A 17,269-nucleotide genomic window follows, 5' to 3' on the forward strand; every position below is an offset into this window, starting at 1 on the left:
TCTGTCTTGTACACATTTTTGTCGCTGTATGCTCCACCTTCAACCATTCAAATTGCCCCACTTCACCACTAATCATTTCTAGTATATACAAAGACTGACCCAGACTTTATTTCAAATTCAAATTACTAAACCCTCACACTTTAACATGCCAAAATTAAAAGTAGCTGCTACAGTTAAACCAAAACAAGCTTACCAAATATATCAATTTTTTTTCCTCTCTGACCACTCTTTGGGGATGCTTATCCAAACCCCAGCCCCTCCTCCCATCCTGACCCACCAGTAGCCTGCAAAACTCATCCCATGCCAGCCTTCCCTCTTGCTCAACCCACCCATCTCCTTCCAAAACCTGGATCATACCACCAGCACCAAAAGCATAAAAACCCAACGCATTTATCTCAAGCTCGCCTAAAAAGTTTATATTAATTTCCTTTAATACTTGTAGTATCTGTAATAAAATTTCAGAACCCCATGCCTGGATCTTGAAATCCTACCTTGCAATGAACCTATTACTAAATTTCATAACGCTGAACTCCTTATCTTCCATCTTAAACTAAATAACCATAAACAACTATGTATTATAGAACTTTATATTCCCCCTATGTAATAATGCTACAACCCTAGAAAACGACCTAAAACTGGATCCTGCTTACAGTTTTTAATGAAAAGATAATCATAGGTGATGTTAATTTAGACTGGCAGATTATCTGTGCAAAATATCCATCAGCTAGCCTAAACCTATTTAGATTGACTGACTCAACTCTTTTCCTCCCCAGCACATTATAACTTGTCAAAAAACAGTGGCTCAGTTCTTGACTGGATATTGGTGTCCATTTCCTGTAAGTATGTCTCCAGTGGCACCATCTCCGATTCCCACAGTGATCATGACCCTGTATATGGAAACCAACTCTGTACCCATCATGTCAGACAACACTTAGAACTTCCTGTGACCTCACAAATTTTAACTATGGTAAAAGAATTCTATGCTTTTTTAACTGGTCAGTCTTGAAAAATATTCACTCAAGCGAACCTGTACACACATTTAACTCACTTTTCCTGAAACCCTCAGTAGTCTGTCTCCAACTAGAACAGAAAGCATAAAGAATAAACATGATCATTGGTTGTCCACTCAGACCAGGCACCTAATGTATGAAACTGATGGGGCTTGGAAAGAAAGCTTAAAATATAGATCTCCCAAAACCTGCAACACTTCTGAACTAAGTATCCATACTAAAAGACTACCGCAGACTAGAAAATCTACTTCAGTAACACCTTACTAAATCAGGGTTCTAACCCTAAAAAAAAAAAGTCTGGTCTTCTATTAATAATATGCCCCACCTTGAAACTTCCACTACTTGTAATCATTCTCCATGTAACACTTCCTCTGAAATAGCTTCTCAGTTTAACACATTTTATAGAAAGCATTAAAGCTCTTTGTAAAAATTTTCCTCCCAGCAATCCTTGCATGACCTTTCCTCAGACAGCAGATACTCCCTATTTCTTCCTATAACCCATCCCAGCCTTCATCAAATTGCTACTTCTTAAACTAAAACTGTTCTTCAGTAGATAGTCTCCCAGCAGAATACCATAAGCTGGCTGCCATTTCCTGTGTCTCTTCTAATCAACAGGTCTTTCAAGAAATCGTATGCTCCTTCTCTGTAGAAAAAATTCATCATCACCCCCTTTATAAAGGAGGAACCTCTTCTGATATGACTAGTTCCAGACCTATCACCGTATTATCCCCTATGTCAAAAGTTCTGAGGAAGTGCATTCACAAGCAACAACTTCAATGTATTCTTCAGGAAAAGCCCCCAACCTCCACATAGCACGGTTTTACACCCGCTCATAGCACTACCACGGCCTTATTAACTTTGAGACTATGGCAGACTTTTTTTCCTTTGTATTCCTTGAGCTCTCTAAATCTTTGATCTAGTTTCTCACCAAAACTCCCCTACCAGCTGTCTTCCCTCAGGCTATGACACACCACACTACTATGTTTTAACAACTACTTAACCGATGGATGCCAGTCTGTTAAATGCCTTCCTACTTTTCTCCCTTCCTTCCTGTCAATAGTGGTGTGCCACAGGGCTCCATTCTCGGCAATCTGCTCTTTAATATATTCATTAACAATTTGCATAAATCTTCTCAGCAAGTTTCCCTCATAGAACACACTGATTCCACCCTAATATGCATTTCCAACAACCGAATATATTTTCAGAGAATTACTCGAGAAACCTTTAACTCTGTTGAAAGTTGGCTGCAGGATAATTGCCTGCTACTAAATCCTCAAAAAAACTGAAGTACTTCTCTTTTTTTCCAAAATCCCATTTCCATGAAAAAAAAACTTTAAAATGTTCTCCCTTAAGTAATACCATGACTGAAGTTTCCCCACATACAAAACAACTTAGTGTGACAATTGACCATCTTAAATCTAATTTACATTTCCACAACAGCATCAAGAAAACCCATCAAAGTCTAGGCACTCTACAGAGAGTAAAGAAATTACTTACAGATTCTGCCGAGGTTACTCTAGCTACCACTTACCTGTTGCCCTGTCTCCTTTGTGGAGCCATTATGACCAACCTACAAGCCTCACTTAGTTCTAAACTTGAACAGTACTGTAACAAAGTTGCCAGATTCGCATGTACCAAACCTTACTGGACCCACCACTGTTTAGCACTAAAAACGCTGAACTGGCTTGAGCTTCAACACCACCTATCTTATAGTCGCCTTAAACCATAAAAGTATCCATACCTTGTCTGCCTGCTCAGCAGTTAGACCCATACTCCAATACTGTCTTCTAAGATGACCCGTTCGGTCAAATAATAAACTACTGTTTACCATCTACAAACCACAAAGGGTTGCTGGGGTCAGTATCCATTCCAGTAGCATAGTTAGAACATGGAACCCATTTTCTATATCCTAAATCAATCCGGTCTATCACACACTTTCAAACCATTACTAAAAGACTTCCTCTCTGCTCCTTGGCTTTGTCCTTGCTCCTCATCTGGGAGATAGCTCTCAAACACCCTTCATCACCTTTCTTTTATCGCCTCCATTTAAAGCACTAAGTCACTTAACCTGCTTATGTCCTTTATTGTATTTCTTAAACTACAGTGCTTATTTCTAATTAGCATGGCCAAATTACTATTCCATCACTATATTTCTCTGTTAACATTCAAACGTGTTTATCTCCTCTAATACCTCACTGTCATATTTCCTAAATTACTGTTACCTAGCTTATACACCACTGTTCTAGTTGTAAAGTCTCAGTACAAGGTTTGTAAATTTGTTTGTGAATATCACTACAATTTTTATTGTATCGAATATCGTGCTATGTATTCACTGAAACTCCATTGTATTTAAACTGAAGAGTAAAAAGGTCACACAGACAAAACCAATTAGTAAAAACTACAAGAAAAAGCTATACAACCTAGAGTTTTCACTGTGAGATACCTTAAACCTCCTGCAATAGAGGCCCATGGGATCTATGCATATGACCCCTTAAGAACATCAAGTTTTTCAGTTGTATGGCTTCTGAATGCCCATGACTTTTTACTTTTTCTTTAACTCTTTGTGGATACATTCAGGCCAGTAAAAACAAACCCCATTAGCTGTGGGTATGCAAATTATTGTAAATATTGATTGCATTAAATATGATACCTTGTAGCTTTTCTCCCCATTCTAATGCCGAAAGAGGGAATCTGTGCCCAGTCGGACTTTCCCTGTAAACAGATCTCTGTAAATAAATATGTTTTTCATATTTATTTATCTTACAGATCAAAAACATTTTGTGTTCACAGAATATGTGCCATTTGCTATCAACACTGTCCTTCCTTGTTTCCTTTTCAGAGTTGTTGTCTGTTTTCAATTTGTTTGCCGTAAAAGAAAATCTGTGTCTCCCCAGTGAGAAACACTTTGCTGCCTTCCCATTCATTCTAAGGGATTTTTAATAGTGTACATTATTATCTTGTTTTTTCAGGCTGCATATCATTTGCAGTGTCTCTTACTTCCAGCATGGTAGCTCTTCTGCTAGAAATGTACTTGTCCTTTCATCATTAGCTGAGATTTTGTACCCTAGCTGCATTTTCACATGCCATTTTTGTAGGGATGCCAACAGCATCCATCGCCCCTGATGTTACAGGAAAATGTACCTGTGCTGCTGTGGTATGGAGTGAAAAACTGTAATCCTCCTAGCACGCCAACAGGAGGTATTTTCCTTACTAAGGTGAGTTACTCTTCCTAGCAATGCGCAGCTTGCACAGAAATTGCACTGTATGTTACTTGTGACATTCCGTATCTGGAGTGGGTGTGACAATTCACCTTTTAACTGCAGGGAGGTGCTGCAATAGAACAGGTACAGTCCTTGTTGCAGATTTCTCTGTCTGGTCTCTGTTATTGTGTTGTGGCACTTGTGGGGGTGGTCCAAATCCTACAGATGGCATCATGTGACTTGTCACAGAGTAGCAGGAAGGTCGGTATTATCCCTAGAACATGCAGCTTTCAGACACTGCCTTCATACCATGTCTGTCTTTTTGTTTCACTAATGGCATGAGATTCCACTGGCCGTGGAAAGAGTAATCATGGACATGATAGATAATGACATAGGAAACCTTCAGGCATTGGATCCAACCCAGCTTGGTTTTGTCAAGTCAGGTCATGCCTACCCAACCTGGTGGACTTTCAACAAAGCAGTGGATGGGGGCAGAATGTTGCATACTACCTACCTTGATCTGGCCAAAGCATTCAACACAGTACCTCATTCAGGCATTGTAGACAAGCTTTTGATATTGTATAAACCCCTACATCACCCACTGGATAGCAAGCAGGCTAAAAGAACACAGGAAGTCAGTATAAGTGAGTCTGCCTGCACAAAAAGGCCAGTCAGTAGACGAGTCTCAGGGCTTGGTGATGGGGCCTTTCCTTTTTGGCATATACTCCTCTGAAGTCACGGTCAATGTCAAAGACCTGTGGCTAACCAAGTCCGCAGTAATTTACAAACTAGTTGCATTCAGAGAGTCTCCCAAAAGACACAGTCATCCCCCAAGAAGGCATGACACGGTGTAATAATTGGTGCCAGAGTCATGATCTGCAACCCAGTGCCAAAAAAATGCAAAATAGTATCTTTAAGAAAGATTACCATGCCTGGAAATTACTACATTGATAATGATAATGCACTCTCAAGACCTGATTCTGTGGTCAGGTATTTCGGAGTGCATATAGACCATGACTGTTATATGTCTGCTGTAAGAAAATCATTTTATGTTGTGGAACATGTAAGCAAGCATGCATGTAGGTCCATAGAAGTTACTGTTCCATTGTACTCGTACATCATTAGACCAATCATTTATTACAGTGCCCCCTTCGGTACATACCTGACCAGGTATATGCAACAACTGGAAAGTCCATAGAGGCTACTCACAGAAAGAATGCATAGTGTAGGTAACCTGTCCTTTGCAGACTGCCTCAAAGTCTTATCCTTGTATTCTCTACCCTACAGACTGCTGAGAGGTGGTCTATACCTGCTCTTCAGAACATCCTCTGAGCCAGCCCTTATGAACATGTTGCACATCTGCAAAACAAATGACATTAGAAACACCTGATCCAAGGACCCAAACTGCAACATAAGTAAGACATGTTGGAGGGACAGGTATGTGTGTCGGAGACTACTACTTCTATGGAACAGACTTCACATCCACATGAAGCAGAGTTCCTCCCTGCACTTATTCAAGCACAACTTGGATCAGTGGATGGGGATTTGTAAATTTACCCTTGGTCTGCCACATATGTCCCTATTAGAAAAAGGAAGCTTATAAATGTTCGATCACCCATATTCTAGGTATACTTCCCAAATCTCCAAATAAAATGAGTGGTATGAAAACCTGTCGGATACATTTGGGAAGCATTGCTACGTTTTAAAAAGGCCCATTAGGGTAATTAGCCTAGTAATTACCTATGAACCTGTGAAATTTATTAGGGCTATATTGCTTCCAAAATGGAAATTTCAGATGCTGATGCTTTAAAAAATTAAATGTTTCCTTTAAATCCTGGTGAAGACTAATCTGGTAAATCCCACATTCTTTTCACGGTGAGATAGACTTCCGCTCAGAGAATTAAAGAAATAATTCATCATACAGGACCTACAGCATGTTTTATATGGAAAAGCTTGTGCCCTTTGCCAGAGCTGATCACCTTAAAGACATTTTCTTTCACTGTTTTAGAGACAGTGTCATTAACATAAAATGTGTCTGCACATGTAGGACTTTAAGAACTTTAATGCCAAGGCGTTGCTTAAATCTCTTTAAAAAAAAAAAAAAAAAAACTGAAGATCATGTGACTAAACCCAGTATCCTGAAAGCTGTAAAAGACAGGAACTCAGCACCCTTAAATAATGTATATATGAAAGTAATTGAGCTTGACCAGATAAACAACATTTTTGTGTGGGGTAAAGCTCCCTGCCCCCACCCCGTCCCCTACAGTTTTCATTATTTGTCATGCTATGATCGCCTTTTTATATTTGCTTCCAAGTGTTCATTCAGCATTTATTTCTGGATTTAAATTATTTTGAAGCTTTCAGGATGCTGGATTCAGTCTTATAATTATCAGTCGTTTTAGCTTTAGTTTAAAAAAAAAACAGAATCCCAAAAATGTCAAAGATTGCTATTTTATTGTCTTAATTTTCATTCACAGTTTAGTTGACAGCTTCAATAAAATTGCAACAGTAAGTTAAATCTGTATTGGGAGTAAAACAATGATTTAACACGGTGTAAAGTTTGGCCTGACAGTATTGTACTAAATATTATCTTAAATACCAAGGAATGCATAATAGCATTCTTTGAGAAGTCTTCCAATTCTAGTAACTATCATATTGATAACACACTCCTAAGAGTTGACCCAGTAGTCAGGTACTTGGGGACACGCAGAGTAATCTAGTCTGCAGTAGTGAAGAAATTGTTCTGTGTTCAGCTTATAAACAAAGGTGTGTCTAGGTCCAAGGAGGTCATTGTTCCACTGTATTTGGCATTCACCAGGCCTATCATTGAATACAGTGCCCCCTTTGATATATACCCAACCAGGCACATCCAGCAATTAATGTCCACAGGTTCCTCAGTAAAAGAATACAGGGTGTAAGTAACATGCTGTCTGCAGACTGCCTCAGGTGTATCCCCGTATTCAGTCTCCTACAGGCTGTTGGGAGATTTATGACTGGCATACAAAGCATTGTCTCATCCCACCCTGATGGACCTCCTGTATATCCTCAAAACAAACAGCACCAGAATTACCCATTCTAAAGACGTAAGCCTTGCCTGTGATATATAAACAGGACCTACTGGAGAGACAGGTGTGTATCCCAGAAACTACCACTTCTCTGGAAGAGGCTCCCTATCCATGAGAAGCAGAGTTCCTACCTAACCCAATTTAAATGTAACTTGGACAATTGGATGGGGGAAGAGGAAACTCATCCTTCGTTTGGCACCTATGTCTCTAATGGGCACAGGCAGTCTTTAAATGGTTCATCCCCCAGGCCCCTGCTTGCACTTATCAAGGTTACCAGAACTTGTCAGAGATTTGGGATGCATGGCTAGACTTACAAAGGCCCTTATGGTTGTAAGCTTAACAGGTGGCTAAATTCAAAATCCCTTCCCAACCCGATGCCGTCACTGCTTATGCAAAATCCTTTACCACCACATTCTGTACACATTTATAAATGACTACATAGGTGCATGTCCCTCTCCAGAGTAAACACAGTACCAAATTTAAAAGTAAACCCCTCTGCTGGAACCCAGATATAAAGAGGCTATGTAGTAAGAACAAAAAGATGAAAAAAAAACTTGCTGAGTGAGATAAAAAAATAATTTAACTATGAAAGTGCCAAAAATGCTCTTGCTAAACCTAATAGAGAGCTCTGAACCCTCAACTTATTAAACAAAGCCAGATATGAGGTAAAAATGGCTATTCAGGTGGGATAACAAAAAGCTTTCTTTAAATATGGTAGAAATTTCAGGAATGGTGCACAGCTCTTTACGTAGCTAATAGTAAACAACATTGCATACTTGAACCCAGAGGATATAGCCCATCTACTAGCCAGACAAAGTAGCTCTAACTTCACTCCCTTGTTATATTCCCAGATTGCATATCTGCAGCTACACATACGTGTACGCACACACAGACACGCACACACAGACACACACACACACACACACACACACACAGACACATACTTGCACTCGTGTCAGATCTCTGAAGCACAAGTCCTTGAGGCACTATTCAGAACCAAGTAAGTTCACTACTTCTGTGGGGCTGAATAACTGCCTACTGACCAGCATGAAATGAGACTGGTCAGACTCACTACAGAAGATATTCAATATCAACCTCCAAATAAGTTTTGTGCCAGATGAGTCGAGGAAAGCAGCAGTCATTATCTTGCACAAAAGTGGGGTGTCAAAGAATCTGGTTAATTAAAGACCATTAAGCCTGTCCAGCCTTATGTATAATGCTGTGGGAAGGATTATTATGGAATTAATAAATATGGACATGGGTAAATTACAAACTCTTGATTCAAGCCAGTTTGGATTCTTAAAGAGCAGTTCTGGCTTACTTAACCTGATCACCTTCTTCAAGAAGGTTACTAAATCCATGGAAGAGGGGAAAATAAGTACACTCCACATATCTAGATCTCATAATGGCATTCAACACTTTCCCACACTTTGGTATCATGGATATCTCTCCCAGCTAAATGTAGATTCCTGTGTACCTCGTTCGATAGCAAACTGGCTCACAAGCTAAACACGGGAAGTTATAGAGTGGGCTGCTCTGCCTCCTCCAAAAGACATGTCACTAGCAGAGTGTCCCAGAGTTCAATCCTCTGGCCACTCCTTTTTGGCATCTGTTTTTTGGAACTTGATGCAGATTTTAAGAGTTTATGGTTGAGCAAGTTCTCATACAACTGCAGACTTGATACCATTAGAAACTCCCCAGAGGACTCCCAAGATCTTCCAAGAGGACCTTTCCTCTACAAATAGCTAGTCCTAAAACCATGGACTAAAACTAAATGGCAAGAGGTGTAGTAGCATTATTTATCAAACATGATTTCACTTGTGTCACATTAACAACACACTCTTGAAAGCTGATCCCATAATCTGGGGTCTGGGAACCTGTTTTGACAACGAACCATTTTTTGGTCACCATGTATTTACAATTTTTCATTGCACAGCTTGTATCTGAAGGTATGATATTCCAGGTCCAGGAATGTAATCTTTCCACTGTACTCGGCTCTCATTAGATACATCATTGAATATAATACCCCTTTCTGCATGTACCTGTCCAAACACTTGTCACAAGTGGAACCACCACAGGACTTTCTTAAAAAAAAAAAAAAAAAAGCCTAAATCATATGAACTGTGCAGACTGTCTCAAAGTCTTTTCCCTGCCCTTGGTATCTTACAGATGACTAAGAGCTCACCTCTGCCTGGAGGCTCAGCAGACTGTACCTTGTCACACCTACTACACATTCACAAGTCCAATGGTGGAATGAATATTTGCTGATGAAATCTCTTTTGCGATGGAAATAACACATGTTGGAGGGATAGGTGTATTTCACGGGTCTATATTAGAACATTGAAGTTTCAAAACTTTGAATGTTCTAATATTGAACCCTATTTAGCGAAAGCTGAAAATATCGAAGCAACAGAAAACCAATCTTTTTCCTAGGGAAAGAATTCGGTTGTCCGTTTCTGTTGCTTTGGTATTTTCAGCGGCGCTGTAGTGGAAAGTTGTGGGTCAGGTTCAGGTAAGTGTGCGATTGAGTGCAGGTTAGGTTAGTTAGGTTTAGCGCGTGGGTTAGGTATGTGTGCGATTGTGTGGACGTGAGGGTTAGGGCAGATTAGGTGAGTTAGGGTTAGGACGTGGGTCAGGTAAGTGTGCAATTGTGTGGACGTGAGGGTTAGGGTGCGGGTGAGGTGAGTTAGGGTTAAGGCACGGGTGAGGTGAGTGTGCGATAGTGACTGACCTTAGGGTTAGGGTTTGGGTTAAGGTAAGTGGATAGTTAGTGGTGTGTGTATAGTTTAGTGTAGGGTTAGGTGTAAGATTTTAGGTGTATGTGTGTGGGTTGCTGTTTGTTTGGTGTGCTTGTGTTGTGTGTATGTGTTTTGGAACAGCAAATTTTTTCCCTAGGAAAAATTTGCTGTTCTGTATGTTAGATGTTTTCAGCTTTCGCTGAATAGGGTTCGATATTAGAACATTCGAAGCTTTGAAACTTCGATGTTCTAATATAGACCTGTATTTCACAGAGAGCACTGCTTTTGTGGAACCTTCTTCCATTCCACATAAAGCAAAGTACTTATCTTACTTTATGCAAATGTAATTTGGAAGAGTGGATAGGAGCTACAAGTAGAATGCCCCCAAAATAACTTTGTTCTGCCCTCCATTGCGATATTCATGCAGAAAGTTAGGGTTAAAAATCCCATTTGATTGTCGGGGTAGTTTCTAAACCTTTTCCTAGATGAATCACCTAGTAAGTACCCATGATCGTATTGTTTTAAATTCTTTGATAAAAGATGTCACAGTAGGCAGTTTTCTGACTGAATCCAGAAACCTGTTCCAGATTTTGTGGTCTAGAAAGGAAAGTCGTCTAGCTGGATATATCAGTGAGTGATAGTTTGTCAAGTTGTTTGGAGGATGCTGTACTGGATGTTATGTTTCTAATAATTACTTTTGGTATTAATGATGTTCCTAGAGACATACAGTACATGTTTACTGCTTTAAAGATGAGTTTTGCTGTTAGGGCAGTAAAGAGCTACTTTATATCAGCTTTTGTGGAGCAGTGATGTTTGCTCGTAGGTGCATCTGTAATAAAATAGATTCTGTTTTGCATTGTGGAGTTTCACAAGATTGTTAGTTGAGATGTTGCTGCAGTGTTGAAGGCACACTTTAATGCTGGGATTGGGATGTTTTTGTATTGTATGTGTTTTTCAGCACTTTGCCTCCTTTCAAAAAGGAGTTGGCTTCTCTCTCTCTGTCTGTATAGATATGCTCGTGTGCACACGCGCACACACACACACACACACACACACACACACACACACACACACACACACACACACACACACACACACACATATATATATGTTTGTGTGTTTGTAGAGCGAGGGAGGGAGGGAAAGATAAAGATCGATATGGATATATAGAGTACAATAGTGCAGTATCATTTTTAGGTTCTGAACATTCTTTTTGTGGGTTCCAAACAACCCTGATTTTTGTCTTATTTAGAGTGATCTGCAGCTATCTTTGCTATATTTTATAGCATATTTTAACTAGATTTTGTATTAAATTTGTTTTGATGTGAGAGGATGTGTTGTTAGGGGCTATTACGATGGCCATGTGCATGAAATAATATGATTTGTATTGTACAGATGGTGAAAGAATTGAGAGACGGTAGAAAGGCAGATGGATTAAGCCATATTTTTGATGTACACCTGTAGTTTTTTAAACAGAATGGTAGTACTGCAGCCCCCATGCTGTCTGCAGATAAGTATCATTGCTTACTTGAATCTTAATAGGCCATGGATTGGCTCGCTATGGCCTGTTTCTGTGGGATATGAGATTGTGTGCCAAGTACTTCATGTTTTAATACTTTTGGGATAATTTATTTTGTTTGTACAGTAATTGTCGTAATGAAAGTGCTCCAAGGAGGAGACCTTTTTTTTTTTTTGGTAGACGCACTTAATAATTTTAAAAGGAAAAAATATACAGAAAGCTGATTTATCTTGGTACTTGCAGTTCTGTACTTGTCAGTGAGTGCCAGGATAACTCTTCACCCATAGTTAAGTGTTTAAAGCATGCAGCACTGCTTTTATGAATTTGTCATAACAAACCAAGTCAGATATTTTTACTGGGTCTGTTAACAATGCAGCAACATTTTCGCTCATCCATATCCTGAGTAAGAGTAGTACAGTAACAGATTCTATGTCATTACTCAGTCCTTGATCACTAAGCAATCCATAAGCTTCAACACAAGCTTTTACCTAACTTGCAGATGTTTTTACCAACATTTTGGAGGGAGCAGGGCCTGTTTACACATGAACACAATCTTCCCGCCAAATTTTTAATATAGCTATGGAGCAGTCTTGTGCTAATAAAATAGGTCCGTCTTTCGTTAGTTACAATTTTTGCTGTTCACATGATCTTCAACTATTATTTGTATTTGATTATATGATAGGGTTCCTTGTTCAGAGCAACTTGTTGACAAATTGATTTGGAAGAACATATAACCTGCACTACGAATAGGAAGCAAATCACTTGAAAAGCATAAACAATGTTATTGTTCAAGTAGTACCTTTATTATACATGGGAAATTAAAACGAAACCCACAAAAGCAGCAGTGACTGTGTGATTCACCCTTGTCCTCCACTACACCATAATGAAACAAGCATGTGATATAAGGTACTGATGACTGATAGCCGAATGTGAGAAAAATGTATCACTTTTTTTTTTTTTTGCATCTTTTCAAATGCCATTTGGTGCATTGCTTAATGGGGAAGAAATGTCTTTGACATGCTGGCCTGTGATAACAGAAGTAAGCAAGAGTAACCCTTTGAAATGTTGGGATCCTCTTCATTGAGTCCGAAAATACGACTACCAAATGTCCAGAAAAAAAATAGACTTGCATATATAGATGGCCATTTTTCAGAATATTCCTTTCTCAACAAGGTATGGTTATCTCTGAGTTGGTATGTATAAGACTGGGTGCTTGCCCCACTGCAAAAAAGTTTAAAGGTGAAGAGCAGTATTTATGGTTGGTCATTGCTTATTTGGAGAGAGTTGTGTCTTTTTTTTTTCATTTTTGAATTATTTTCCTCTTCCTGGATTTAAGAAAACATAAGTAATGCTGACATGTTAAGTACATCTTCTCTTTTATCCACTCATACATCATGCTTGAGAGGTATAATGTACATGGCATTTACTGTGTTGTACTGTACGTGTCACAGCCAGATAACAGACCACCATCAGAAAATGGTGTTGAATTCCATCCCCTCCACCAGTCCTAATGTTGATTCTGGTTGGGTCTCAAACCCTGGCTGTCATTACCTTAAACATAGGTCAGGCTTCTGCATTGTAGTCTCACTGTGGGGCATTGCCTTCCTGAGTATCACCTTTGTAATGTTCGGTAACTGAAAGGTGATGTGTAATTAAGGTGCCTGTGCTAAGTACAATGACTGTAATTGCAGTCTTTGTAATTTCAAGAGTGTAATATCCTATGTGGGGAATATATTCATGTGAGACATTGCTGTATTTTCTTTGAGGTATTCTGACCTTCAGAGTTGGTATATAGAGTTAGCAGGAGTATAGGTGTAAGAAGGGAACTCCACCTAAAAAGTAGGTTTAATCATGTTATTGCAGGTTTCAGAATTCACTGTTCTGCCAGAAACTTTCGTTTTTGCTGTTAAGAAGATTGCAGTTACAGTCCTGTTTTCTATTATATATTCTACTTCTAGTCTGACTGTGTATTAAAACAGTTAACCTTTTGTCAGTTACCCCACCACCGCCACCATAAAATGGTATTTTCCAAGGGTATTGCTCCTCCATATGATTATCTGACATCCCTGGATCAGTGTCTCTGCAGCACTGCCTCACCCCCGTGATACGTTATTAGAAACAAAGGTAAGGATATATCACTTTTCCTCAAGGGAAGGGGGAAGTCATAAACGTTGTTCTTCTTGTAATGTAATATGGCACTTGTGCACTGGCCAAGGCCTTTTATGTTTGAATGTTAGGAATGAGCGCTCTGTAGCTTGTTTTAGAGGAGCTGGGTCACAGACCATGACATCCTATAACTAAACTCAACCATTTCTTCAACTGCTAACTCGCCGAGAAAGGAGGGTGGCCATTTTGCATTCTGTACTAACACCCCCCCCCCCCACCCAGTTTTCAAACGTATGTTCCTAAACAGTATGAGTTTTTGTGAAGGTAGAATTTTTAACCCTGCCAGTGGCACAGAATATAATAGCATTTTGCTGGAGAGATTTGCTAGAATTAACAGTTCATTATCTGTAAACTTTGTGGAAAATCCCAGACGTGTGCTATACCTTGGTAATATTCTGCAATAAGTTAGTGATCTATGACATTTTTACGGTTATGTAACTTGGTGTTCTGCAGTTGTACCGATGAGCTGTTTAAAAGTTTCTTTTTTAGTAAAGCACCAAAGTATGCTGGCATGTGTGTGTACCTCTGTTTCTGGTGAGATACACATGCCCATATGCAGACACATATGTACTTGTTGCAGAGCTTGATGACAGTCTAGTTATGGCATCCAACTAAAAAAATGTTTCTGAATATTACAACGCTGTTTGAATAATTCTTGTTTACATAGTTTAATTTAGTTTAAAACATACAGTATCACTGAATCCACTGTGAATAGAACCTAATTCTTTAGAAGGTCACAATCCCAAAATCGGCAACACTCCCAAGCTTGTAAAACAACACAAACTTTGAGAGTCCAGAGGCAAACTCCCACATCTGTAGTTTTTATGTATACTGAATCCAAGATCTCACAGACTCTGAGAAAACAGAGTGATGATATAATAAAATGTGGGCAACAGGCTTCCTGCTTTGAAATTTTAAAACTGAACACAGTCAGTTCAAGGAAACTTAAATTTCCTAGTACCATTTGCTTTTAATTTAATTTTAAGAATTATTACATACCAAATTACTTTTTGGGCTTGGTATTTTTAATGTATATGTCCTTGCTAATAATCAGGCAATCAAATGAAATTTAAAAACAAATAAAAAATTCCCTGTGTTGGAAGGCCAGGTTTGTTGCTGTGTTATGTAATGCCTAGTGGTTTTAAGTTCTGTAAGGTATGTGTTTGTATTGTTTTGGTGATTAAAAGTACTCATGATATTTGTCCTGTTTTCTTCTATAGGCTCCCGGCCGTGCTGTTTACTTGTTGTGGGTCCACTTTCTAGGCCCTTGGTTTATGGAGCAGCCCTCTGTGGCCAACCAGGAAGTAAATGAGAAGAAGCAGAGGCGACAGGAGCGGCGACAGATGAAAAAGTTTTAAACTGCCTGGTGGCAGAGTTCTTTCCATGTTACTAGCAGCCAGGCAGAAAAAAAAGCCATGGAACTAAGGGATGTAGGGCAGTCCTACCATTCCAGATCACTTCTCTCATTAATTATTGAAAATGCTGAATGAAAGATGATTTCAAGCCAAGGCACTGCTTATTAGGACAAAGTCTGTTTGTGCATGCCATTGGCTCACTGACATTCACAGTGGAATGGTTATGAAAAGTGATTCGTGAATATGATTCATAACAAGTGCAACAAAACATTTAAGTAAAGGTTTATACTATTTTGTAATTATTTGTACAGAAGTGTTTTATTACCTCTAGTAGCAGTTTACAACTAGCTATGTACCATTCGTTCTGAGTTTGTGAAGTGAAATTATTTTAATCTCTTTTAGGAATCTGCCATATCCTACCCTGCAGTAATGTATAAGAACTCCCCATGGGAGGTTTTTGCACAGTTTAAATTCTGACACACACTCATTTTTTGATGTCACAGAGGCAGTGCACTGCTTCATGGGTACTGGAATTTTGGATGAGAAGAGAGGTTAAATCATTGCCTTCTTGCTCTTTTGACATGTGGACATTGCTCTGTTTGGCTGTGATAGCATTAATCACTTGGTCTTCTTGGGAGCAATTGTCCGATCCACTCCATAGGTGTGTGCTATAGTTTGGCAGCAGCACGATTGTCAGTAGTGTGTTAAAGTCTGTTTGATATCAGTAGCCACACCATGCAGAAGACCTTCAGTGCATCATGTCTTTATTCCTGACTACTGTCCATTCCTGTAAGTAACCTTGAAGCTTAGTACTGTAATAGATGACACTTTTTTAGCAGTCATAGATCAGCTCTTAGAAAATCTGTGGTCTCATTTTTTTGTTACAGTAGTTAGGCCGGGTGTAGTGTGTGTGTGTGTGTGTGTGTGTGTGTGTGTGTGTGTGTGTGTGTGTGTGTGTGTGTGTAGCCTTGATGACTCATTGTGTGTATGTGTATACATGTACAGCCTTTATGACTCTGCCCATCTGCCTTGGTATGCATGTAAACGAATGCACTGAGCTCTGTATAGTAAAGCTGTTGAAGGCTGAATCCTTTTTTTTTCAAGTGGTCTACCTTGTTTTAGACTGGAGGCAGGGTTTTATGTAATTGCTAATGTTTAAGTGTAGTAGATTAAATCTCTCATTTTTCAAAATTAACTTTTACTCAAATATAGGAAGATATGTTTATCTTGTTGGAAGTAGGGTTTATGAAGCACAGAGACAGGATGGTGAAGCTGTTTCCTGTAGTCCAGGATTCTTCCCACAGTTTCTAGTTGCATATTGTGTGACACTAGGCAAGCTGCTCCTGAACAGTTAAACAAACTATATTGCGTCTGTCAGATATTTGAAGCACTTTAAAAGTATCTTATCAGGTATTTTGTTTTATTAGATATGCTTCCTACCCCACATGTATTTAAAAAAATAACATGCAGAAGTTTTATTCCATTTTAGCATACATTGGTGAAAAAGTCCTGGAGCTTGTACCATTTGTGCATTCCCTTGTGTATTGTAGCATGAGATATATGAAAACAGTGGGCTGTGTGCATAACATTGTGTTATGCAGAATGCAGGGAAATTTGCTGCAGGCTATGTGAGAAGCATGGTGGATTGTGATCCGGAGAGCTACTGTCCTTGCTAATTTACAGTATAGGCCCTCCACCTCCCATGTCCTTCCCATTCCATGGCTGATCACGCCTTCCAAATCTAAATGAGTCTCTAGTAGTTTTCAGGAAGGTGCTGAAAGCTTAGAGTAGCCAATATCCAAAATGTCTGGACAGGGGTCTAATTCAAAAGAACGAAAGCACATATTATGGAATCTGACATTACCGAGATGACTTTACCGAAACTTCATAACAACAAAAACTTGAAATAACGAATGTCATATAACCGAAAATAAGTAACTTTTTGTACGTAGTACCAGTATAAAAATGAACCAAGTTTGCTATCCCACGTACAATGTATCACGTTGCAGATATGGCGGACGTAATGACCAGTACTTCAGGTTTGTAAGCCAAATCTATACAACGTACAAATCTCAGAAAGGAAAAGATGCATTAGTTTTGGATAACTGTATCTACGATATGGAGAAGAGTACAAAAAACAAAAAGTACTGAGCATGTAAGTTTAATACCAAAGACAAATGCAGAGGTAGAGCTGTAACATCTTGTATTGTTGGTGG

At 39.1% G+C, this 17,269-nt stretch overlaps 1 protein-coding gene across 2 annotated transcripts in view; it reads left to right on the forward strand.

Moving 5' to 3' along the window:
- The window catches only part of TMEM208 (transmembrane protein 208), an 87,941-nt gene extending 72,589 nt beyond the window's left edge, over positions 1 to 15,352 (forward strand). For both annotated transcript variants that reach the window (XM_044081430.1, XM_044081429.1), the window contains exon 6: positions 14,919 to 15,352. In XM_044081430.1, the coding sequence (XP_043937365.1) occupies positions 14,919 to 15,056 (138 nt within the window). In that variant the 3' untranslated portion in view covers positions 15,057 to 15,352. The remainder of the gene's footprint in view (positions 1 to 14,918) is intronic.
- The last annotated feature ends 1,917 nt before the right edge of the window (positions 15,353 to 17,269 follow it).

Source organism: Protopterus annectens, chromosome 8.part0, assembly GCF_019279795.1.
Source record: "Protopterus annectens isolate FY-2018-M chromosome 8.part0, PAN1.0, whole genome shotgun sequence".
Taxonomy (NCBI): domain Eukaryota; kingdom Metazoa; phylum Chordata; order Ceratodontiformes; family Protopteridae; genus Protopterus; species Protopterus annectens.